The 23,330-nt window shown below is 58.2% G+C and overlaps 2 protein-coding genes, 1 long non-coding RNA gene and 1 pseudogene across 3 annotated transcripts in view; 2 read left to right on the top strand and 2 right to left on the bottom strand.

Moving 5' to 3' along the window:
- Positions 1-23,330, top strand: part of LOC123351453 — an 83,696-nt gene that overhangs the window by 22,227 nt on the left and 38,139 nt on the right. The gene's annotated exons all lie outside the window — the stretch shown is intronic.
- On the top strand, positions 3,679-8,775 carry LOC123351449 (sulfotransferase 2B1-like). The gene is made up of 7 exons (XM_044990797.1): positions 3,679-3,768; positions 6,061-6,203; positions 6,838-7,046; positions 7,311-7,437; positions 7,759-7,853; positions 8,041-8,221; positions 8,426-8,775. The coding sequence occupies exons 2-7, from the start codon at positions 6,068-6,070 to the stop codon at positions 8,533-8,535; spliced, it is 858 nt and encodes a 285-aa protein (XP_044846732.1). The 5' UTR covers positions 3,679-3,768; positions 6,061-6,067; the 3' UTR covers positions 8,536-8,775.
- On the bottom strand, positions 15,526-19,730 carry LOC123351448 (annotated as a pseudogene).
- LOC123351450 (sulfotransferase 2B1-like) overlaps positions 23,236-23,330 on the bottom strand; it is a 38,079-nt gene continuing 37,984 nt past the window's right edge. The window contains exon 5 of the mRNA XM_044990800.1: positions 23,236-23,319. Within this exon, the coding sequence (XP_044846735.1) occupies positions 23,251-23,319 (69 nt within the window). The 3' untranslated portion in view covers positions 23,236-23,250. The remainder of the gene's footprint in view (positions 23,320-23,330) is intronic.

The following is a 23,330-nucleotide window of genomic DNA, read 5'->3' as shown; positions in this document are numbered from 1 at the left end:
ATGTCCTCGGCTCTGCTGTAATACAGGGCTAGCCTGGCTCACCTCGTCTGCCTTTATAGAGTGGAAGGCCAGCAGGGCCCGATGGGATCAGCTAGTGCGACCCCCCGGCCTCACGCAGGCCACAGAACCGTCCCACAATCATTCCTAGAGCCGTGGTTAGAAAACCACCACCCCGTCTGGACTGAATTCCCCCTGCAGACTCCCCCACTGACCAGATCAAAGGTTAAGCACTCTCTGTGAAGGTCTGTTGCTCTGGATCTGCTCTGTATGAAGCCAGCCAGGACTCTGAGGTGGCGACTCCCTTCAGGGGATGCTACCCAGGGCAAAAAGTCTCACAATCACAGACTATCGGGGTTGGAAGGGACCTCAGGAGGTATCTAGTCCAACCTGCTGCTCAAAGCAGGACCAATCCCCAGACAGATTTTTACCCCAGTTCCCTAAATGGCCCCCTCATGGATTGAACTCACAACCCTGGGTTTAGCAGGTCAATGCTCCCCTCCCCGGCTTTGGCCTTCCTGGTCTGACCTTGGAGCATCCAGCATCCCTGTACACTTCCCCTTGGCAGGTCCACCTGGACGGGACCCCTGGGGAAGCCAGAGGGCCCTGCACCCCCACTCCGCAGCCAGCTGTGACTCCCAGCCAGCGTAAAACAGAAGGTTTATTACTTGACAGGAACACAGTGTAGGACAGAACTTGTTAGCACAGGAATCAGTGACTTTCAGCAAAGTCCATTTTGGGGGGGACCCTGGGCTGGGTGCCCTGGACTCCCCCCCGTGAGTCCCCAACAACAAACTGCCCAGCTTCCAGGGACCCAGCCTCCGACACACCCTTCTCTGGCAAAGTGTCACCTGGTCACATCCCCCTCCTGGGTCTCAGGTTACGAAAGGCATCAGCCATCGCTTATGTGCAGGCAGCTGGAGCCTCTTCATGTGTCCTGAGGGCTTCAGCAAAAGTCAGGCCCCCTTATTCCCACCGTCTAGGCACTGATGCAATACATGGGGAAACTGAGGCACACACAGTATTCATACAAAACAGTAAGACTCACAGGCTCACATACAACATAACAAGGGAAAGCCCCCACTTTGTCACACTTTCACCCAGGCTGGGGGAGGGACGCTGGGTGAGCTTGGCCGAGTTATGGCTGTGCCCCGTGCCTCAGTTTCCCTACCCATGACAAGAAGTGCTCTGGACAAGCTCCGTGTGCGGCTTAGGCCCTGGGCATGGCAGTGCCTGGGCCGCCAGCTTCCATGGTCATTAAAATCGCAGAACAAACCCTGACACCCAACCCACAAGCCGTGCGCCTCTCCCAGCTCACTGCTGCCCAGCCCCTCCCCACCCTGGCCCTGCTCCTGACACAAGGCTGAGGTGAAATGAGGCACCCGGCATCCCCCATGCACCTCTTTCCATCATTACACACCTGGGGGGAGCCCCCAGGCAGCCCCCCAACACCACACCAGCAGCCATGTGGCCACCTGCACCCTTCCGCACCTCCCACAGTCCTGCTTGGCAGAACCGTAACCCTTCAGCACCTGCTCTCCAGTTGCATGGGTGTCATCTCAGCTTGTTGTCAGGGAGTTGTATCATTCTTTGGCCTCTTACTCACGCTGTGTGGTGCTCACCTGGGGCAGGGTCATCCTCGCTCTCCAGGCGTTCTATGCAGCAGCCCCATTGCAGAGAGGGGGCCATTGAGAGACGGAGGTGAAGGAACGTGCACAAACTCACAAGGAGGCTTGAGCAGAGGTCAGGCTAGAACCCAGGCGTCCTGGCTCCCAGCCCCACACTCTAAGCCCTAAATCCTGGGTCCCACTCCTGGGCTCTCTGGGCTGCACGGTGCTGCCCCTGCCTCTATAACTCCATGTGTCCATCCTGTACAGCGCAGAGCACATCGGGCCAATGCTGGGCTGGGATCCAGGCAGCGGTGCTGGAACAATTTGTATCGTGGAGGTGCTGAGAGCCATTGAACTAAACTGTGAACCCTGGATATGATGGAAACCACTTCAAGCCGCGGGGGTGGGACGGGGACTGGGAGGGAACGGCGCCCGCAGCTGCACCCCTGCACTGCTAGCTCCAGCACCTATGGATCCAGGGCAGAGTTAAGGGGATTTCAGGCAGCACCTTCACTCTGCATTGCCAGGAGAGTCAGTTCTCAGCCCTGTGACTGTGTCTCAGCTCAGCTTGACCCTTGACCTGGGGATTCACAGGGCTCTGGGGGCGATGCCCAGTCTAGTACTTGGCGTAGGAGCCGTTTCCCCAGCACAGGGAACCCAGAGGGTCTGATTCCACCCAGCCAAGTGGGAGCTGGGGTGGGTCTGGCCCTGCCTTAACCCTTTGAGTTCTCAGGACAGCCTTTGGGGGGTGCGGGGGGGGGGTTCCTCAGTCCTGGGGATGGATGGGCCCAGCCATGGGCAGAAGAGTGGAGGTGGGGGCAGAGAGGGTGAGCTAAGAGTCGGGGTGACGAGCGGGAGATCGACTCCAGTGACTCCAATGGAGTTACTCCTGATTTACACCAGGGCACTAACCTGCCAAGGCGCGGAGAACACACCTGTTGCACCAACTGTTCTAAGCTGCACCTGTCTTTGTTTTTGAACATAGGAAGCGGGAGGGCAGCTGGAATCTGGGTAGGGAGAAGGGGGCTGGGCTGTGATTAGGGGGCTGAGAGCAGGGCAGGGAGGAGGAGGGGCCTGAGCTGTGATTTTGGGGCTGGAAGCAGGGGGAGCGGTGGAGGGGATTGTGAGCTGGGACAGGGAGGAGGGGCCTGGGACATGGTTGTAGGTCTCAGAGCAGCAGGAGGGGGCTGGGAGCCGGGGAAGGAGCTTGGCCATGGATGAGGGGCTGGGAGCCAGGGGAGGGGGTCTGAGCTGGGATGGGGCACCACCAAATCCTGGCGTTATTTCCTGGGTTAAGAAAATCCTACTAAACAGAGACCTCCCGATTCCACCCCCAGTGCAGCCCCCCAGCCTGCCCCAAGCCCACGCTGCCCCTTCCCCGGCCCCTGCCTAGCTCCCCTTCCCCCGCCTTTTCTGCCCCCCCTCCCCTCCTGGGCAGTGGAACTACCACACACCTGGGGGCCAGGAGGTGGAGGGTGTGAGGAGGGGGAAGAAAGCAACAGAAATCCTGGGGGCCGAGAGTGCGGTGCGGGAGGACAGAGCTGTAGCAGGTTGGGCACCGAAGGGTTAATGCTGGTGCCAGGGTGGGGAGGCAGGAGGCTGGGCCGGAGCCTGGGACAGAGGCAACCCAGACCGGACCTGTGGGAGCTGGGGTGAGTACCTGGGAATTCCCAGCCCAGAGCCCCCTGCTCCCCCGAGGAGATCCTGGCCCCTTCCCAGCATCCAGAGTCACTGCCCAAGCTGGGGGCAAATCCAGAGCCACCCCAAGGGGCTGCGGTGGGGGGAGCTCTAGTGAGTGCAATGGGATCACTCCTGATTTACACTGGGGCAGCGAGAGGGGAACTGGCCCCGTGACTGCAATGGGATCACTCCTGATTTACACCGGCTGTAGCAGGCAGTGACCTCGCTGCGGCCCTGAAAGGGTTAAAGCCAGCCCTTGGCGAGGGCTGGGGCTGAGAGCCAAGAACCGGCCAATTGGGGGAAGCCGCCACAGCTGGGGCCACGCCCAATTAGGAGACAACTGGCCCTATAAAAGGGCTGTGAGGCAGGACGTGGGTCAGTTTCACTCTAGCTCTTAGGAGAGAAGGACCTAGCACGGCACGGCACGGCACGGCACGGCACATCCCATCCCCAGGCTGAGGCCTTGCTAAGGCCCAAACAGGTACTGGGGTTGCAGAGGTGCAGCCTGGGGTTAGGCAGAGGCAGCTGGTCCACCCCCCAGCAGTGATGAGTGGTTCACAGCCTGCCGTCTGCCCCAGTGAGCAGGGTTGGCTGGTGACTGGCCGTAGCCACTGAGGCAAGGTGGGGCTAGAGGGTTGGGGGTTCCCCTGGGAGGGGAGACCCAGAGTGGGGGCACTGCAGGGGCCTGAGGTACAGGTGGGACATGGGGCCTGAGGCAGGTGAGCCACCAGCCTGCAGTGGGTGTTCGGGGCTGAAACGGAGCTAATTCCCAGGATCACCAGCGAGTGGTGCTGCTGTGCTGACCCGGCGAGTCTCAGCTCCCTACACCAGGGCAGCAAGAGGGGGATTGGCCTGTGACCGCAGTGGGGTTGGGTGGGGGCAGAAGGATCCATTCAAATCTGCACGTCGGAGCCTAGCGGGGTGGAGGAAGGGGGGAAAGTGGACTCTGGGCTGGGTGTGAAGCACGGGGAGAAGCAGCTTTCTAACGACTCGAAACCCAGCAGGCGGGTTCAGTCCCTGAGGAGCAGGAAGCCTGGTGGCCAGTCGGGGGGACTAGCTGACTAAGGGGGGGTGGGGGGCTTGGAACAAACTGATAGATTGACGTGCCCCCGGCCTGGCCCAGCGGGTCCCCCGGGAGCTGGGAAGGAAGGAGCCCAGCTGGGAACTAGCAGCACTGCAGAATGAGAGGGCCGGGCGCTAAGACAGCAAATTGCTTAGTTCGGCTCCAGGTGCGCCCTCACCGGGAACACTGCGCGCAGTGCTGGCCGCCCCGTCTCCCAGCGGGTACAGGGGGTTGCAAACGGGGCAGAAAAATGCTGAGGGGGGTGGCAGAGCTTCCGTGGGAGGGGAGATTCTAGCCTGGGACGGCTCCGCTTGGAGGAGAGGCGGCTGCGCGGGGGTGACGGGCGTCTCTGACTCCTGCCTGGGGTGGAGACCGTGACTAGGGACACGTAACGCAAGGACCAGGGGTTGCCCGACAAAGCTAAGGAATCCCCCCCCCTTCACCCGGCCCACCGCCAACCTGTGCCCCTCCCTGGCTGGGCTGTGGTAACCGGTTCAAGGGCGCGTGAGGTGAGCGCCTGAACGACAGGACCTTTGCTGGCCACTAGCCAGGGTGGGCAGGATGTAGCCCCAGGCTCTGGGGGTCCCTACACCTCTCACCAGCAGAAGCCGGCAGGATCAGCCCGTGACTGCAGCTCGGGGAGCGTTGTCAGACAGGATCCCAGGCTGGATGGACCCTGGGCTGACCCGGCAGGGCCCTTCTCAAATCCCCTCCCAGCTCCTGTCCCATCCACAAGGGTCCCTAGCCTGACCCTTTCCCCGCCCAAGGGTGTGTTCCCCCAGGATGCCCCAGCTCTGATCCAGCCCCAGGGCAGGGCCTGGCTGGCCCGATGGGATGGGGAATGGGACACAGAGGGTGCAGCCAGCTGGGATCTGGTCCCAGGGCAGGGCCTGGCAGGCTCAGGCAGAGGCAGTGCAGGGATCAGCTGTATCCCTAGGGTGGAGACATCTGCAAACCCACAACAGGCACCAATCAGTGCCCCCCGGGGAGATGCTGAATGGGCCATGGAGCCTGAACTCCCAGTTCCCCATGGAGGGGCTGATGTGGAGCAGGGATGGGGGGTGACTCAGGTGGGCTAATGATGTGCTACAATGAAAGCAACCCCTCCATGGGGGGGAATGACAGGATCTGCTCCACACCTGCCCCCTCCACTCCCACACCAGACCCCGGGCACCTGACCCAGCTGGGAAGGGGCACAGGGACCTGCCTGGGACAGGGAGCCGCCCCAGATGACAGACCCTGGGGGGGATTAAAGGCACCATCTCTCCCCGGGTCCAAAGGTCACTGCTGGCCAGGGCGCGCCCAACAGGGCCTCCAAAGGCTGAATGGCACCAGCCCTGCCTGGGTCCAAGCCTAGCTGGGGAGGATGCGGGGAGAGCAGAGTGCCTGGGCCTATTACATAGCCCAAGAGCGGGCTCCCACCACAGGCCCGGGGCTGTTCTCCCAGCCGCAGCCACCAGCACAGGCCCTAGAGTCATTCTGGGAACATGCCAAGGAATCAGCTCAACCAGTGCTGAGATGCAGCTGGCTCTGGGGCGGGACAGCCAAGTAACACCCTCACCCTGGAATATGGTGCCCCCTGCTGAGCCTCCGCCCCCGTCCCTGCACCACAGCGCCCCTACTGAGCCCCCCGCCCTGCCCCCTGCAGCAGTGTCCCCTAGTATCACACAGGGGATAGCACTGACGCTGGGAGGTCTGTCTCTGTCCCAGCCTTGCCATGGCACGTGAGTACATCACCTACAAGGGGATGCTGTTCCCACGCCTGGATTACGCCCTTGAGCAACTGAGCTACCTAGAGAACGAATTCCAGGTGCGGGATGATGACGTCTTCAACATCACCTACCCCAAGTCAGGTACGGGGTGTGTGTGTGTGTGTGTGAGACACGACCAGATTTCCTAGATGTCAGAGCCTCGGCTCACATGGCCCCAGCCCAGAGGGAGACAAAGCAGGCTGCTCCCTGGGGGTCCAACTCGCCCACCTGGTGCTAGGCCGGCTCTCTGCAGATGTGCTCTGATCACAGGCTTCCCCCAGAGCCGCTGGCAGCGCCATGAGACCCCTGACACAGAGCGGGTTTTAAGGCCCGGCTTGACAAAGCCCTGGCTGGGATGATTTAGTTGGAAATTGGTCCTGCTTTGAGCAGGGGGTTGGACTAGATACCTCCTGAGGTCCCTTCCAACCCTGATAGTCTGTGATTGTGAGACTTTTTGCCCTGGGTAGCGTCCCCTGAAGGGAGTTGCCACCTCAGAGTCACCTAGAGTGATATTCTATGAAAACAAGAGTTGATTTTAGCATCTCAGTAAATGTGGTGTGGGGGCTGGGAACCAGACTGCTGGGTCTGATCCCCAGATCTGGGAAGGGGAGTCTGGTGGGTTAAAGCAGAAGGTCTGGGAGCCAGGACTCCTGGGTTCTCTCCCTGGCTCTGGGAGCAGAGGGGGACCTAGCAGGTTGAGGGGTTGTTTCAGGCCCATTAACCCTTTCATCCCCAGGCACTAACTGGATGCTGGAGATTCTGAGTCTGATCCGTTGTGGCGGGGACCCCGGCTGGGTGCGCAGCGTGCTGAACTGGGAGCGGGCGCCCTGGGTGGAGAGCAAGGTGGGGCTGGAGGCTGCCCTGAAATACCCCCCGCCCCGGCTGCTCTGCTCCCACCTCCCCGTCCAGCTCTTCCCCAAGTCCCTGCAGCGCTCCAAGGCCAAGGTGAGAGACGGGAGAGCAGGGGCTGCGGGTCGGGATTGAGGGGCACCGACAGGGCTGTGTGTCAGGAGGGGGGTGAATCCAGGGCTGCTGCTGGGTGTGAGTTACAGCAATGTGGGCGTGCGAAGGAGCAGGCAGTGGGGTGCGGCGACTCCTTCTCCCTCCAGAGAGGGTGGGGAGGTGACGGCCCAGGGTGGGTGGCTAATTGCTGGGTTCACTTGGCATCCCCCTCCCCTGATTGGTAGTGACCCCCCCCACTCCCGCCAGATCATCTACACCCTGCGCTGCCCCAAGGACATCCTGGTCTCGCTGTACCACTTCTCCAAGCTGGTGCGCGTCTTCAAGGACCCTGGCTCACTGGACTCCTTCCTCGAGGACTTCCTGAGTGGGAACGGTGAGCAGCACTCGGGGGAGGGGGCACTCTGGAGCCGGACGCCTGGGTTCCAAGCAAGTCACAAGTGCTTCGAGTTTGTGCATCCCCAGCCAGCTCTGAGCAGCCCTTTGCCCAGGGCCTGGCACAGCTCAGAGCCCCCCTCCCCAAACAGCTGCAGCACAACCAGGGGTCTGCAAACACTGCTGACTTCCAGCCCCGCCTCTCCTCCCAGTGCCAGGATAGAACCCAGGTGTCCCAGGCCCCTGCAGTCCCCAGCAGACCAGGGTGGAGGGGCCGGGTGGTGCCAGCTCTGGGGTCACTGTGCCGCTCTCCCCTGCACAGTGCCCTTTGGCTCCTGGTTCGACCACGTCACCGGCTGGATGGGGCTGAAGGGCAACGAGAACTTCTTCTCCATCACCTACGAGGAGCTGCAGCAGGTAGGGATAATCCCGCCCCCTGGGGGCCGCGCTCACACTTAACCCCGCCCCAGGCAGCCGACGTAGCTTGTGGCCAGGGCCCTCAGAGGTACCAGTTTGTCTGGACCCAGTGGGGAGCAGAACCTGCTGGGTGGGGAAACTGAGGAACCCCCGATCCCACCCTTCACGGCAGTGAGTGTCTCCCCAGGACCCGTGGGGCAGCGTGCGGAGAATCTGCCACTTCCTGGGGAAGGAGCTGAGTGAGGAGCAAGTGGCCGCGGTGGTGGAGAACGCCTCCTTCCAGAGCATGAAGGGGAACAAAATGTCCAACTTCTCCCAGCTGAGGGACGAGTACATGGACCACCAGAAGGGGGAGCTCCTGAGGAAAGGTGGGTCCAGGCCTGGGCTAGCAGGGGGCTGTAAGTTGGGGCTGAGGGGCACCAGCAGAGCTGCATGAGGCAGGGCCAGGAAAGTAGGGGGCTTTAGGTCAGGCATGAGGGGTGTGGGTAGAGCTTGCAGGGGCAGGGCTGGGGGGCAGGGGCTGTGGGTAGGGAGTGAGGGGCACCCTAGACCATATCCCCTGTGGTTTGCAGGGATCTGCGGTGACTGGAGGAACCACCTCTCAGAGGCACAGAGCCAACAATTCGACACTGTTTACCAGGAGCGGATGCAGGGTCTGGGCATGACGTTTCCCTGGGACTGATGGCTTCGCGCCCGCCACATCTGCACTCACAATACACCGGCCCTGTGCCACCCACATGCTGCTGCTCTTACTGTGCCCTGGGAGATACCCTGTCATAGCTATAAAGAGAAAAGGTAACAGCCCTCCTGTGTACAATACTATAAAATCCCGACTGGCCAGAGACACCAAAATCCTTTTACCTGTAAAGGGTTAAGAAGCTCAGGTCACCTGGCTGACACTTGACCCAAAGGACCAATAAGGAGACAAGATACTTTCAAATCTTGGTGGGGGGAAGGCTTTGTGTGCTTTGTTTTGGGGGTTGTTCACTCTTGGGACTAAGAGGGACCAGACATCAATCCAGGCTCTCCAAATCTTTGTGAACCAGTCTCTCATATTTCAGACTTGTAAGTAACAGCCAGGCCAGGCGTGTTAGTTTTATCTTTGTTTTCTCAACTTGTAAATGTTCCTTTTGCTAAAGAGTTTACCTGTGTTTGCTGTAACTTTGAACCTAAGGCTACAGGGGGTTCCTCTGGGCTCTATGAATCTGATTACCCTGTAAAGTTATTTTCCATCCTGATTTTACAGAGATTTTTACCTTTCTTTCTTTAATTAAAAGCCTTCTTTTTTAAGAACCTGATTGATTTTTTTTTTCTTGTTTTAAGATCCAAGGGTTTGGATCGGTGTTCCACAGGGAATTGGTGGAGGAGTCTCTCAAGGCTACCCAGGGAAGGGTTATAGTATTGGGGAGGGAGATATTCTGTGAGGGAGGTAGACAGAGTTTCCCAAATGACTGATTAACAATTTGGATGGTGGCAGCAACCAGATCTAAGCTGGTAATTAAGCTTAGGGCTTATCATGCTGGTCCCCACATCTGTACCCTAGAGTTCAGGGGAGGGAAAGGAACCTTGACATGGTGTCAGAGCGGTGGGATCATTTTAAACCAAAAGTCATAAGATTTTTTTTTGTTCTTCTTTTTAGCTGCTTAGAAAGCAGAGCTGAAGGCAGAGGTGTTAAGTTTTTTAACAAGGGTCTTTGTTAAGAGAAGGTTTCAAGCTGTGAGCAAGCAGCTGGCAAAAGGAATTTACAAGCTGAATTGTGGGGCTTTGGGGGTTTTTTTTCTCTACCTCTCTGATATAGTGAGTTTTAACTAAGCAGCCCTGAGCTGGGTGCATCCCAGTTTCAGTGAACTGCAGAGGGGGTGTGACCCAGCAAAAGAAAGCAGGAAAATAAGTACCAGTGATGCCACTAATAAACTAGAGCTGGCCAGACTGGAAGCCACAGAGCAAGAAAATGAACACAAGACTGATGGAGAGGGAGAAGGCTGCCCACAGGAGAGCTATGGAGCAGAAGGAAAGAGATGAAGCATGAACTAGAGTTAGTAAGGGCTAGGCAGGATCTACCAGACAACCCTAGCAACCCCTCTCCAGGTACCACTTCCCATCCCAGAAAATTCCTCACCTACAAGGCAGGTGATGATACCGAGGCCTTCTTAGAAAACTTCGAAAGGGCCTGCCTTGGGTACAGCATCTCTACAGAGCAGTACATGTGAGCTGAGGCCGCAGCTCAGTGGACTGTTAGTAGAGGTGGTGGCTGAAATGCCTAAGGAACACATGAACAGTTATGAACTTTTTAAAAACAAGGCCAGAATCAGAATGGGTCTAACACCCGAGCATGCCCCTCGGTGGTTCAGAGCCCTAAAGTGGAAACCTGATGAAGCATTTTCCCGGCACGCCTACCACATTGGGATGCCTGGGTATCAGGAGCAAGCGTTAAATCTCCAGAAGAGCTGTCTTTCCTAATAAAAATGGAGCAGTTCCTAGAGGGTTTTCCTGAGGAAATAGAAAGGTACATCCTAGATGGGAAGCCCAAAACTGTAACTGAGGCAGGGGAGATTGGAGCCAAATGGGTGGAGGTGGCAGAAAAGAAGAAAAACTAGTAGTAGTTGGGGCAAATACCAGAAGAGGCAACCCGAAACAAAACCCTATCACCAGGGGCAACCCAAGGCCCCACCTCCATCCCAAGGAAAACCCCAGACACCTTATTGCCCCACCACACCCATCTCCAGCAACCCACCTCACCAGGGCTGGTGCAAGGATGTTTCACGCCCTAGGCGAAACTTCTACCTTGCACCGCCTCTGCCCTGAGGCGCCCCCCCATGGCTGCTCCCCCATCTGCCCTGAGACGTCTCCTCCCCTGCGGCAGCTCCCCACCCTGAGGCACCCACCTCACCCCTGCTCTGAGCACGAGCACGCCCTCGCTGCTTCACTTCTCCCGCCTCCCAGGCTTATGGCGCCTAAGCTGATTGGCGCCGCAAGCCTGGGAGGCGGGAGAAGTGAAGCAGCCACGGTGTGCTGGGGAGGAGGCGGGGTAGGGGTGAGCTGGGGCAGGGAGGTCCCCTGGTGCCACCTCCTTCCCCCCCATTACTTGCTGCAGGCGTCCCTCCCCGCACTCCCCTGCCCCAGTTCCCTCTGCCTAAATGCCGGCGGCGACAGGGGCGGCCGAAGATCCGGCCACCGCGGTTGCTGCCCTAGGTGACCGCCTAGTTCACTTAAATGGTTGCACCAGCCCTGCACCTTGCCCCAGTGACCAGTCAGCTGGGCGATGTTTTAAATGTAATGAGCTGGGGCGTGTGAAGGCCAACTGCCCCAAGAACCCCAACCGACTGCAGTTCATTACACCAGAATCACACCCAAGGTCCTCAGGCCCAGATGCCTTCCAGGTACCCTCAGAGCGAAGGGAAACTGAGTGTGGGCGGGAAGAAGATTATCATGTGGAGGGACACTGGAGCACAAGTGTGAGCTATCCACCAATCCCTAGTGTACCCCAAATTCATCAACACAGAAGCCCTGGTGACAATTCAACCCTTCATGTCAAACTCTTTAAACTTGCCTACAGCCAAGTTGCCTGTCCAGTACAAGGGCTGGTTTGGAATGGGGACTTTTGCCATCTATGACGATCATCCCATTCCCATGCTGCTGGGGAAAGATTTGGCCAGCCATGTGAAGCTAGCCAAGAGGGTGGGAAGGGTCACCTGCAGCCAGGCTAAGCAAGCCTTCACACCTATCTCTGTTCCCGAGCCTTCCACCAGGGCCCCGTCTGTGTTACCAGAGACCCAGACAGGTGGTGGAACTGGATCCCCTGCCAATGGCTGCAACAGCCATAGTGGAGCCAATCCCAGAGACCAGCCAAAGCCAGTCCCGGAACTGGCAAAGCAACCAGCACCAGAACCGTTGCCAGCACTGAGTCCAGCGCTTGCAAACCCGTTTACAACTCCAACGCCAGAGGTCACCAGTGAGCCTGAACTGGCAGAAGCAGCAGATAACCCTACCCAAGAGGCTCAGCTAGAGCCTGAAATACCACCTAGTGCACCAGCGGAGAGCGGTTCACAGTCAACAGAAACAACCTCATCACCTGCATCGCTTCAAGAGAGACCAAGCCCAAGTCCACAGTCCAAGGAGGAACCGATGTCTCCAGCATCAAGGGAACAGTTCCAGGCTGAGCAGGAAGCAGGTGACAGCCTTCAGAAAGCTTGGGCGGCGGCACGGAGCACCCCACCGCCTCAGCTCTTCTAACCGATCCCGGTTTGTTGTAGAACAAGAACTTTTACACAAGGAGACTCTTTCTGGTGGACACCAGGAAGACTGGCGTCCTCAAAGACAGTTAGTAGCTCCAGCCAGGGGTGAAAGTAACTTACAGGATTTACCGGTACTGCCGGAGTCCTGAGGGGGCGTGGCCTCAAGCGGAAGGGGCGTGGCCTCTCAAGATTTAAAGGCCCTGGGGCACTGGCAGTGGCTGGGAGCCCCAGGGCCTTTAAATCAACCAGGGGCTCCCAGCTGAAGAGGTGTCTGGGAGCCCCCCCGGGGTTCAGGGGCAAATTAAAGGGTCTGGGGCTCCAGCCACCACGGGGAACCCCGAGCTTTGCCGGGCTGGGGCTGGGATTTAAAGGGCCCGGGGCCCAGCCACTGAGGGGAGCCTCGAGCCCTTTAAATCCTGGCCCCAGCCCAGCTGCCGGAGCTGCGGCCGGGATTTAAAGGGCTCTGGGCTGCCCGCAGCGGCAGGAAGCTCTGAGCCCTTTAAATCCCCACCGTGGAAACCAGTGTGGTCCGGCACGGTGTACTGGCTCTTGCTGGTACGCTGTACCATACCGTACCATACCGGCTTACTTTCACCTCTGGTTCCAGCTAAGTACCAGGTAAAGCTCGTGAGCTTAGCCCATGATCATCCCAGTGGCCATTCTGGGGTGAACCGAACCAAAGACTGTTTGGGGGAAGTCTTTCCACTGGGAGGGAACGGGCAAAGACGTTTCTAATTATGTCTGGTCTTGTGAGATTTGCCAACGAGTGGGAAAACCCCAAGACCAGGTCAAAGCCCCTCTCCAGCCACTCCCCATAATTTGAGGTCCCATTTCAGCGAGTAGCTGTGGATATTCTAGGTCCTTTCCCAAAGAAGACCCCCAGAGGAAAGCAGTACATACTGACTTTCATGGATTTTGTTACCCGATGGCTGGAAGCAGTAGCTCTAAGCAACACCAGGGCTAAAAGTGTGTGCCAGGCACTAACAGACATTTTTGGCAGGGTAGGTTGGCCCTCCGACATCCTTATGGATTCGGAAACTAATTTCTTGGCAGGGACCGTGAAAAATCTCTGGGAAGCTCATGGGGGTGAACCACATGGTGGCCATCCCTTACCACCATCAAACAAATGGCCTGGTGGAGAGATTTAATGGAACTTTGGGGGCCATGATTCGTAAATGAACACGCCAATGATTGGGACCTAGTGTTGCAGCAGTTGCTTTTTGCCTACAGGGCTGTACCACATCCCAGTTTAGGGTTTTCACCATTCGAATTTGTGTATGGCCGCGAGGTTAAGGGGCCATTACAGTTGGTGAAGCAGCAATGGGAGGGTTCTACGCCTTCTCCAGGGACTAACATTCTGGACTTTGTAAGCAACCTACAAAACACCCTCCGACACTCTTTAGCCCTTGCTCGAGAAAATCTAACAGAGGTTCAGGAAGAGCAGAAGGCCTGGTATGATAAACATTCTAGAGAACGGTCCTTCAAAGTAGGAAACAAAGTCATGGTCTTAAAGGCACTCCAGGCCCATAAAATGGAAGCGTCGTGGGAAGGGCCATTCACAGTCCAGGAGCGCCTAGGAGCTGTTAACTATCTCATAGCATTCCCCACCTGCAAAATAAAGCCTAAGGTATACTATGTTAATTCTCTTAAGCCCGTATTCCAGAGAATTAAAGGTTTTCCAGTTTACAGCCCAGGGAGGAGATGACGCTGAGTGGCCTGAAGGTGTCTACTATGAAGGAAAGAGTGACGGTGGCATGGAAGAGGTGAACCTCTCCCCGACCCTTGAACGTCTGCAGCGACAGCAGATCAAGGAGCTGTGCACTAGCTTTGTGCCAGTGTTCTCAGCCATCCCAGAACGGACCGAACGGGCGTACCACTCCATTGACACATGTAATGCTCACCCAATTAGAACCCCACCCTACCGGGTGTCTCCTCACGCCCAAGCTGCTATAGAACGGGAGATCCAGGACATGCTACAGATGGGTATAATCCGCCCCTCTAGCAGTGTATGGGCATCTCCAGTGGTTCTAGTTCCCAAACCAGATGGGGAAATACGCTTTTGCGTGAACTACCATAAGCTAAATGCTGTAACTCATCCTGACAACTATCCAATGCCACGCACATATGAGCTATTGGAGAAACTGGGACATGCCCAATTCATCTCTACCTTAGACTTAACCAAGGGGTACTGGCAGGTACCGCTAGATGAACCCACCAAGGAAAGGTCAGCCTTCATCATCCATGCAGGGGTGTATGAATTTAATGTGCTTCCTTTCGGGCTGGGAAATGCACCTGCCACCTTCCAAAGACTTGTAGATGGTCTCCTAGCGGGATTGGGAGAATCTGCAGTTGTACACCACAGTTGTACAGATGTACAGTTGTACACCACAAACTGCTCAGCTCCACTCTGCTGTGCTCACTGCTCCAGCTGTCCTGCAAACTGCTCTGCCAGCCACTTAGCGATAGATCTTCAGGCTCCCCCACTAGTTAACACAGCCCTCAGTGATCTCAGCTCAGTAAGCTTAGCTCTTTTAGTGATTGCAGCTCTAAGTGATTTCAGCCTGTAGTAGGAGAGCCCCAGTGCTGGTGCACCATTGGCCCAAAGTAAATTCAGCTCAGCAGCCTCTAGCTAGACTCCTAATAGAATCAAAATTAGCTCTGCTATTCAACTATGAAGAGAGAAAAGGAGGTACAATTGGTATGCCAGTGCCCTCAGAAGGGGCCCATACCATCAGATACACACACCTGTCCACACCCTCTCTCAATTCACTGGGTTTTGGCTCCCATGTCTCTTGTCTAGCGAGTGCTACTTAATTGATGGTGAGACCCTCTGTCATAAAGCAGTTTCATAGCTCCTCATTCACATAATCAGGGTGACAACACTTTATTCCTCCTGCCCCAATAACAGAGAAATTGGGGATCCCACATTTTGGGCTGCCGTGGGCTATGCTAGGCGGGGTGGGTGTGCCTATGCAAACACCATCAGCCCCTGAAATTCTTTTCCACACTCGCCATAATTCATCACCAGATGTCAGGGTAGAGCTCATCCTGACTCTGCTTACATATATAATTGTGATATTGCATATAAAGCAGGGCGTGTGAGGCATCAGGGGAAAGGTCATGATCTGCTGAAAGTCATTTTTCTATCCATAGATGTGTATCATTAATGCATGTGAAGTTATGAGAATTGTGTCGTATGGTACGACAGCATCCTGGCCCCTGGGGGTATTGCAGGGATCTACCTGGGAACTGGGTCACCCGCAATCACAACCTTTGGAATGGGGGCGGGTGGTATGGGGGGAGAGAGAGAGAGAGAGAGTGTGTGTGTGTGTGTGCGTGTGTGCATGTGTTTGTTCCTGCTGCTCACTGCTGGATGGGATCATGTTCTGTTCATGGCAAACCCAGAGAAGTTAGATTAAAAAACCAAATCCTCTTGCTGGAAGGTTGCCACATCACCTGATTTTATTTCTTCGAATCCAGAGCCCTCACGCACAGGAACCCAAACCCGAGAGAGACAGAGCAGGCGGCTCCCTGCACAGAGGCCCATCTCCCGCGTCATGCTCCAGGCTGACTCTGTGCAGACTTTCACACTGCCCTGCAGAGCCCCCTGTTTGCAAGCAGGGCCAGGAAAACGCTGCAATGGACAGATTTTAAATACACCTCAGCTGAGCCCTGCCATGCGTGCGCTCACTGACCTCTGCCGGACACATGCCCCAGCCCAGCTCTGCCTATTGCTGATGCTGTAGTGAGGCTGCCCCAGGGGGCATCTCCCAGGGCACAGTAAGAGCAGCAGCACGTGGGTGGCACAGGGCCGGTGTATTGCAGGTACAGATGTGGCGGGCGCGAGCCCGTCAGTCCCAGGGGAAGGTCATGCCCAGACCCTGCATCCGCTCCAGGTAAACGGTGTCAAATCGCTGGCTCTGTGCCTCCGAGAGATGGTTCCTCCAGTCACCGCAGATCCCTGCAAGCCACAGGGGGTATGGTCTAGGGTGCCCCTCACTCCCAACCCACAGCCCCTGCCCCCCAGCCCTGCCCCCGCAAGCTCTGCTGGTGCCCCTCACTCCCAACCCACAGCCCCCGCCCCCCAGCCCTGCCCCCGCAAGCTCTGCCCATGCCCCTCCCAACCCACAGCCCCTGCCCCCCAGCCCTGCCCCCGCAAACTCTGCTGGTGCCCCTCACTCCCAACCCCCAGCCCCTGCCCCCCAGCCCTGCCCCCGCAAGCTCTGCCCATGCCCCTCCCAACCCACAGCCCCTGCCCCCCATCCCTGCCCCCGCAAACTCTGCTGGTGCCCCTCACTCCCAACCCATAGCCCCTGCCCCCCAGCCCTGCCCCCACAAGCTCTGCCCATGCCCCTCACTCACAGCCCCTGCCCCCCAGCCCTGCCCCCGCAAACTCTGCTGGTGCCCCTCACTCCCAACCCACAGCCCCTGCCCCCCAGCCCTGCCCCCGCAAGCTCTGCCCATGCCCCTCCCAACCCACAGCCCCTGCCCCCCAGCCCTGCCCCCGCAAGCTCTGCCCATGCCCCTCACTCCCAACCCACAGCCCCCGCCCCCCTGCCCTGCCCCCGCAAGCTCTGCCCATGCCCCTCACTCCCAACCCACAGCCCCCGCCCCCCAGCCCTGCCCCCGCAAGCTCTGCCCATGCCCCTCCCAACCCACAGCCCCGGCCCCCCAGCCCTGCCCCCGCAAGCTCTGCCCATGCCCCTCACTCCCAACCCACAGCTCCTGCCCCCCAGCCCTGCCCCCGCAGCTCTGCTGGTGCCCCTCAGTCCCAGCTCGCAGCCCCCTGCTAGCCCAGGCCTGGACTCACCTTTCCTCAGGAACTCCCCCTTCTGGTGGTCCATGTACTTGTCCGACAGCTGCGAGTAGTTGGACATTTTGTTCCCCTTCATGCTCTGGAAGGAGGCGTTCTCCACCACCGCGGCCACTTGCTCCTCACTCAGCTCCTTCCCCAGGAAGTGGCAGATTCTCCGCACGCTGCCCCGCGGGTCCTGGGGGAGACACCCGCTGCCGTGAAGAGGGTGAGTCTAGGGTGACAATTTTATGGCCCACGTGTGCCTCAGTTCCCTCCCCCAGCAGAGTCCTGCTCCCCACTGGGGACTGAGGCAGAGACGTCTTCAAGGGCAGAGGGCCTTGGCCATGAGCCACGTTGGCCACCTGAGGTCAGACCCTGTTCCAGGGCAGGGGCAGAGGAATGCAAAAGCCAGGAGGAGCCAACACCCAGGACATGGGCGCCGAGGCCTGGGGAGCTGGGGCTGGCAACACCCTAGAACACCACCTGGCTGGGGGGTTACGTGTGGAGATGGCTCAGGGGAGGGGTTACATGTGGGGGTGGCTCAGGGGAGGGGTTACGTGTGGGGTGGCTGGAGGACCTATGTGAGGGTGTCACCAGGGGGTGGGGTTATGTGGGTGTGGCCCAAGGGGGGCGTTCTCTACCTGCTGCAGCTCCTCGTAGGTGATGGAGAAGAAGTTCTCGTTGCCCTTCAGCCCCATCCAGCCGGTGACGTGGTCGAACCAGGAGCCGTAGGCCACTGTGCAGGGGAGAGCGGCACAGTGACCCCAGAGCTGGCACCACCCGGCCCCTCCACCCGCTGTTTAATTTATAAGTAAAGTGGTGCTGGGGCTTAAGCAATTTTTTTACATTCATAACTGATGCAGCCAGCCCGGAGGTGCCAGGGCCCTGAACTGCCAGGCCCACCGGTGCCAGGGCCCTGAACTGCCAGGCCCACCAGTGCCGGGGCTCTGAACTAGCAGGCCCGGAGGTGCCAGGGCCCTGGCACAACTTAAGCACTACCTCCACCTAAGTTCCCTCCATGGTGCGCGGCCGGATGGCCGTGCAGCAGCCTATTAAGCCCTGGGCAGAGTAGCTCAGAGCTGGCTGGGGATGCACAAACTGGATCCCATCAGTGAGCGGCTGGGAGCCCAGGCATCGGGTGGGAGGAGGCTGCCTGCGTATCCCTAGCTGCAGCAGGGCCCCCGAGGACCCCGGGGTGCTGCTCACCGTTCCCGCTCAGGAAGTCCTCGAGGAAGGAGTCCAGTGAGCCAAGGTCCTTGAAGAGGCGGAGCAGCTTGGAGAAGTGGTACAGCGAGACCAGGACGTCCTTGGGGCAGCGCAGGGTGTAGATGATCTGGGGAGAATGGGGGGGTCACTACCAATCAGGGGAGGGGGATGCCAAGTGAACCCAGCAATTAGCCACTCACCCCGGGCCGTCACCTCCCCACCCTCTCTGGAGGGAGAAGGAGTCGCCGCACCCCGCTGCCTGCTCCTTCGCACGCCCACATTGCTGTAACTCACACCCAGCAGCAGCCCTGGATTCACCCCCCTCCCGACACACAGCCCTGTCGGTGCCCCTCAATCCCGACCCGCAGCCCCTGCTCTCCCGCCTCTCACCTTGGCCTTGGAGCGCTGCAGGGACTTGGGGAAGAGCTGGACGGGGAGGTGGGAGCAGAGCAGCCGGGCAGGGGGTATTTCAGGGCAGCCTCCAGCCCCAGGTGGTTCTCCACCCAGGGCGCCCGCTCCCAGTTCAGCACGCTGCGCACCCAGCCGGGGTCCCCGCCACAACGGATCAGACTCAGAATCTCCAGCATCCAGTTAGTGCCTGGGGGTGAAAGGGTTAATGGGCCTGAAACAACCCCTCAACCTGCTAGGTCCCCCTCTGCTCCCAGAGCCAGGGAGAGAACCTGGCCCCCAGCCCCTGAGGTGCATTCATAGAATATCAGGGTTGGAAGGGACCTCAGGGGGTATCTAGTCCAACCCCCTGCTCAAAGCAGGACCAATCCCCAGGCAGATTTTTACCTCAGTTCCCTAAATGGCCCCCTCAAGGATTGAACTCACAACCCTGGGTTTAGCAGGCCAATGCTCAAACCACTGAGCTATCCCTCCCCCCCAAAGCTAAAATCAGAAGCTCTCACTTTGCTGTGCCAGGGGTCTCCTGGCCCTGCCGGTGGCTCTGGGGGAAGCCTGTGATCAGAGTGGGTCTGCAGAGAGCCAGCCCAGCACCAGGTGGGCGAGTTGGGCCCCAGGGAGCAGCCTGCTTTGTCTCACTCTGGGCGGGAAGGGGGGTACCCGGAGTCTGGCGTCTAGGAAATCAGGTCATGTGACGGGTTTGGTGTTTCCATCTAATGTCCCTGTGTGTGTCAGGAGCCCCCTACACACACACACACACACACCCGCTCTCCCCTACCTGACCTGGGGTAGGTGATGTTGAAGACGTCGTCGTCCCGCACCTGGAATTCGTTCTCCACGTAGCTCAGCTTCTCGGGGGAATAATCCAGGCGTGGGAACAGCACTCCCTTGTGGGTGAAGTATTCACGCGCCATGGCAGGGCTGGGACAGAGACAGACTCCCGGCGTCAGTGTGGGTCCCTGTGCGCTACTCGGGGAGCTGTGCTGCAGGGAGCGGTGTGGGAGGTCCTCTCTCCTGAAAGTCAGGGGTCTCCAGCGCCTCAGCCTGGCAATGGGAGGCTCAATCTGCAGGGAGCAGGGTGAGGCTGTTACTTGGCTCTCCCACCCCAGAGCCAGCTGCACCTTGGCACCAGTCGAGCTGATTCCTTGGCGCGCTCCTGGAACAACTCAAGGGCCTGCGCTGGTGTCTGCAGCTGGGAGAACAGTCCCGTGCCTGGGGTGGGAGCCCTCTGTGGGGTTGTGTAACACGACAGGCCCTCTGCTCCCCCCTCCCCCCTCAGTAACTCTTGGACTCGGGCCGAGCCAGCACCACTCAGCCTTTGGAGGCCCTGCCAGGCACAGCGACCCTTGGACCTGGGAGGAGCCGGTGCCTTTAACCCCCCAGGGCCCTGCACTGTCGCAGCAGCTCATGACGCTGGGCTGCCTGTTCCTGGCAGGTCCCTGCACCCCTTCCCCACTGTGCCCAGGGTCTTGTGTGGGAGTGGAGGGGGCAGGGGTGTGGCAGATCCTGCCCCCCCCCCGCCGGGAGGGGTCACTGATCTATGTGCTTTCATGGCAAAGAGGGGTGGTTCCTAGGCTTGGAGGTGGAGATCTCCCTGTGGTGAAGGGAACTGTCCGTGGTCTCTAGGCAGGGAGAGACTGGGAACGTGGGCACCGTCCCAGGGCATAGGGAGAGAGCGTGTGTAGGTCTGTGTGTGGGATTGTGTGTACGTGTCTCCACAGGAGTTACTGGGGCCACTCCCCTTCTTGCACCCCTGTGTGTCTTACCCCACCCTCCCTGCCCCCACAGCCACTCCACTGCCCATGGCTGGGCCCATCCATCCCCCCTCTCCCCAGGGCTGAGAGCTGCCCATCTGAAGGCTGTGCTGAGAACTCAAAGGGTTAAAGCAGGGCCAGACCCACTTCAGCTCCCGCTCGGCTGGGTGGAATCAGACCCTCTGGGTTCCCTGTGCTGGGGAAACGGTTCCTACACCAAGTACTAGACTGGGCATCACCCCCAGAACCTCGTGAATCCCCAGGTCAAGGGTCAAGCTGAGCTGGGACCCAGTCACGGGGCTGAGCACTGACTCCCCTGGCAATGCAGAGTGAAGGTGCTGCCTGAAATCCCCTTAACTCTGCCCCGGACCCATAGGTGCTGGCACTAGCAGTACAGGGGGGTGCGGCTTGAAGTGGTTTCCATTATATCCAGGGTTTACAGTGGCTCTCAGCTCCCCTATACACATTGTTCCAGCCCCGCTGCCTGGATCGCAGCCCAGCCTTGGCCTGATGTGGTCTGGGCTGTGCAGGATGGACACACGGAGTTATAGACTCAGGGGCAGCACAGTGCAGCCCAGAAAACCCAGGAGGGGACCCAGGACTCCTGGGTTCTAGCTGCAGCTCTGGGAGGGGCTGTTAGAGGGCTTCCCCTTCACCCCCTCCCTCGGTTCCTGTCGCGCAGACAGAAAGCAGAAGGCCAGAAGTCTGAAGTGCAGGCAAATGCCACGGTTACTGGGGTTAGTTCCCAGCTCTGACAGCGCCTGTGTCCCCGCTCCCCATTTCCCACCTCCTCCTTCTTAGTAGGCCCAAATATACCTGCAAGGCACGGCCCTAGTCCCACCCCTTACAGCCTATGGTCATGTTCCGTTTCGGAGGGTCGTGAGTTGGGGTCTTCGTCCCACCCCTGTGGTGCCCCCTGGGAGGGGCAAGGAGTTGAGGCAGCCTTCAAGTGTGGGCTTGTCTATTACCCTCCCCCCATGCCCAGTAACACTTTAACTGCTCTTATCTAGTCCCATTATACTCACAAACCCAGCGGGTTTAGGCAAAAGCTGCAGTTACAGCGTCTGTCTTTGTTCACACGTATTAGTAGAACTGTAGATCCAAAACCCACCAAGCAAGCCGAACTCAAAGTCCTATCTCAGGCGGAACTACAGGCCTGGATCCTACATTGACACTAATACTCCTAACGCGCCACCTCTTTTATTTCTGGGACCCACCTTCCCAGGTGTCCCGGGAAAAGCATCGGCCGTATGGCGGCACATTTCCTGATAGCGCCAGGTATCAAGATGCCATGTGTCAGTGCTCCATCTGCCCACTGCTCCCTGGGTGCCCTGCACCTTCCCTCGTGCCGACCTACTGCAAGTATTTTCCAATCAGTGTGTCAGACTCCTCATAGTGATGGGTCCGAGCAGGTTGGGTTTGGGTCATCTGTTATGCTTTGAGTGGAGGGCCTCCTACGTTACACATACAACTCATTATTGGGGGAGGGATAGCTCAGTGGTTTGAGCATTGTCCTGCTAAACCCAGGGTTGTGAGTTCAATCCTTGAGGGGGCACTTAGGGAATCTGGGGCAAAATCAGTACTTGGTCCTGCTAGCGAAGGCAGGGGGCTGGGCTTGATGAGCTTTCAAGGTCCCTTCCAGTTCTAGGAGATAGGATATCTCCATTTCATTTCAGTACTGGGAGGGAAGTTGTGTCTCCTCCTTAGAGTCGGGACTCCTGGGTCCCATCCACAGCTCGGGGAGGGGATTTGGGTCTGCAGGGTTCGAGCAGGGGAAGTGGGTAGAAAGGATTTGGTTCCCAGCGCTGCCATTGCCTGACGTTCGGACAAGTCAGCTTCCTTTCCCACCGCACACAGGCATGAAGACTGAGCTAACGGCTGCCTACAATGTGCTCCAAGTGCCACCAAAGACAGGGGAACAGAAGAGCAAACCACCCTCACTATTCAACTGCATTATGTGTGGCCCACTGTATGAGAAAGCAAAACCGCCAGCCCGACACACCACTGCAGGATAAAGCAACCTCGCTCTGAGCACTGAACATGGACCCACTGTCATCGTGGCTTCCTGCTGGAGAGACAGTCTGGGCTCCCACAGTCCTTGTGGCTGCTGCTCAGTAGTTTCATCGGGTGCTCCTGACTCCCACCAGCCCCCCACAACCACTAGACCCCTTTCCCCTCAGAGTTCCAGGGTAGAACCCAGGAGTCCTGACTCCCCGGCCCTCAGCTCATCTGGTCCAGCTCTTGTCTTTGAACTGCTCTGTGGGCTGGGCTTTGAGCCTCACGTCCCCTCACATGGGCGAGGGAAGCTGCAGGATCAGACTCTGGAACACTGGAATTTGTTCCCTTCTAGCCACGAGGTGGCCACCCCATCTGAAGCACAAGGGCTGCTGCTCAGACCGACCATCCCCAACACAGAGCCACTGCCAATTATTTCAAATGAGAGCGTCACGGGGAGAAAATCCCTTTATTGGCAAAAGAAAATCTGTGAGGCTGTTAGATGTCGACACTGAGCCTAGAATATCAGCAGGGACACGAATGCTACAGACCAGCATTTTAGTGGCACGATAGCAAAGCATCCTGAGCAAGCTTTGCTGCCCATGGTCTGATCCAGTTCCCACTGATAGCGGTGGGAAGACGCCCGTCGGCTCAGGCCTGTGGTCAAGTGCCCCAAGCGCTGCAGGCCCAGCCATTCCTTGTGAAAAATATTGGTCATGAATTTCGATCCCTTTTTGTGTAGTGATCCCCCTCCCCCAGCACGTGCCATCAGCAGGGATTGAACCTAGCACCTTACTTTAAGCACAGAGGTTAAGGAGCAGCTAAGTGCATTAGCAGTAGTAGGCTGTCATCTTCTTGTACAGTTCAGTTACTATAGGGGGACACCACACACTTAGGAAGCTCGTTATCTGGAGCTAGCATATAGTTCGTGAATGGATCCCATCTCCCCGTGAACATTTCTCCCCTATTCAGCCGGCTCTCCTGCCAAGTGCACAGCATTTTGGTAGTTACATGCATTTTCCCTGCAGCCCATGAACTCCTGGCCCATGGAAAGGAAGACGATGGGAGTGAGGCAGCTGTGAAAATA

The sequence above is a fragment of the Mauremys mutica genome, chromosome 17, assembly GCF_020497125.1.
Source record: "Mauremys mutica isolate MM-2020 ecotype Southern chromosome 17, ASM2049712v1, whole genome shotgun sequence".
Taxonomy (NCBI): domain Eukaryota; kingdom Metazoa; phylum Chordata; order Testudines; family Geoemydidae; genus Mauremys; species Mauremys mutica.
The sequence above is the reverse complement of the archived record's forward strand: the minus strand, read 5'-3'. Positions and strand labels throughout refer to the sequence as shown.

Excerpts from the sequence above, each read along its gene's own strand:
- LOC123351449 (XM_044990797.1), top strand. The coding sequence starts at position 6,068 with ATGGCACGTGAGTACATCACCTACAAGGGGATGCTGTTCCCACGCCTG. Across the intron at positions 6,204-6,837 it reads CATCACCTACCCCAAGTCAG|GCACTAACTGGATGCTGGAG; the intron begins GTACGGGGTGTG and ends TTTCATCCCCAG. Across the intron at positions 7,047-7,310 it reads TGCAGCGCTCCAAGGCCAAG|ATCATCTACACCCTGCGCTG; the intron begins GTGAGAGACGGG and ends CACTCCCGCCAG.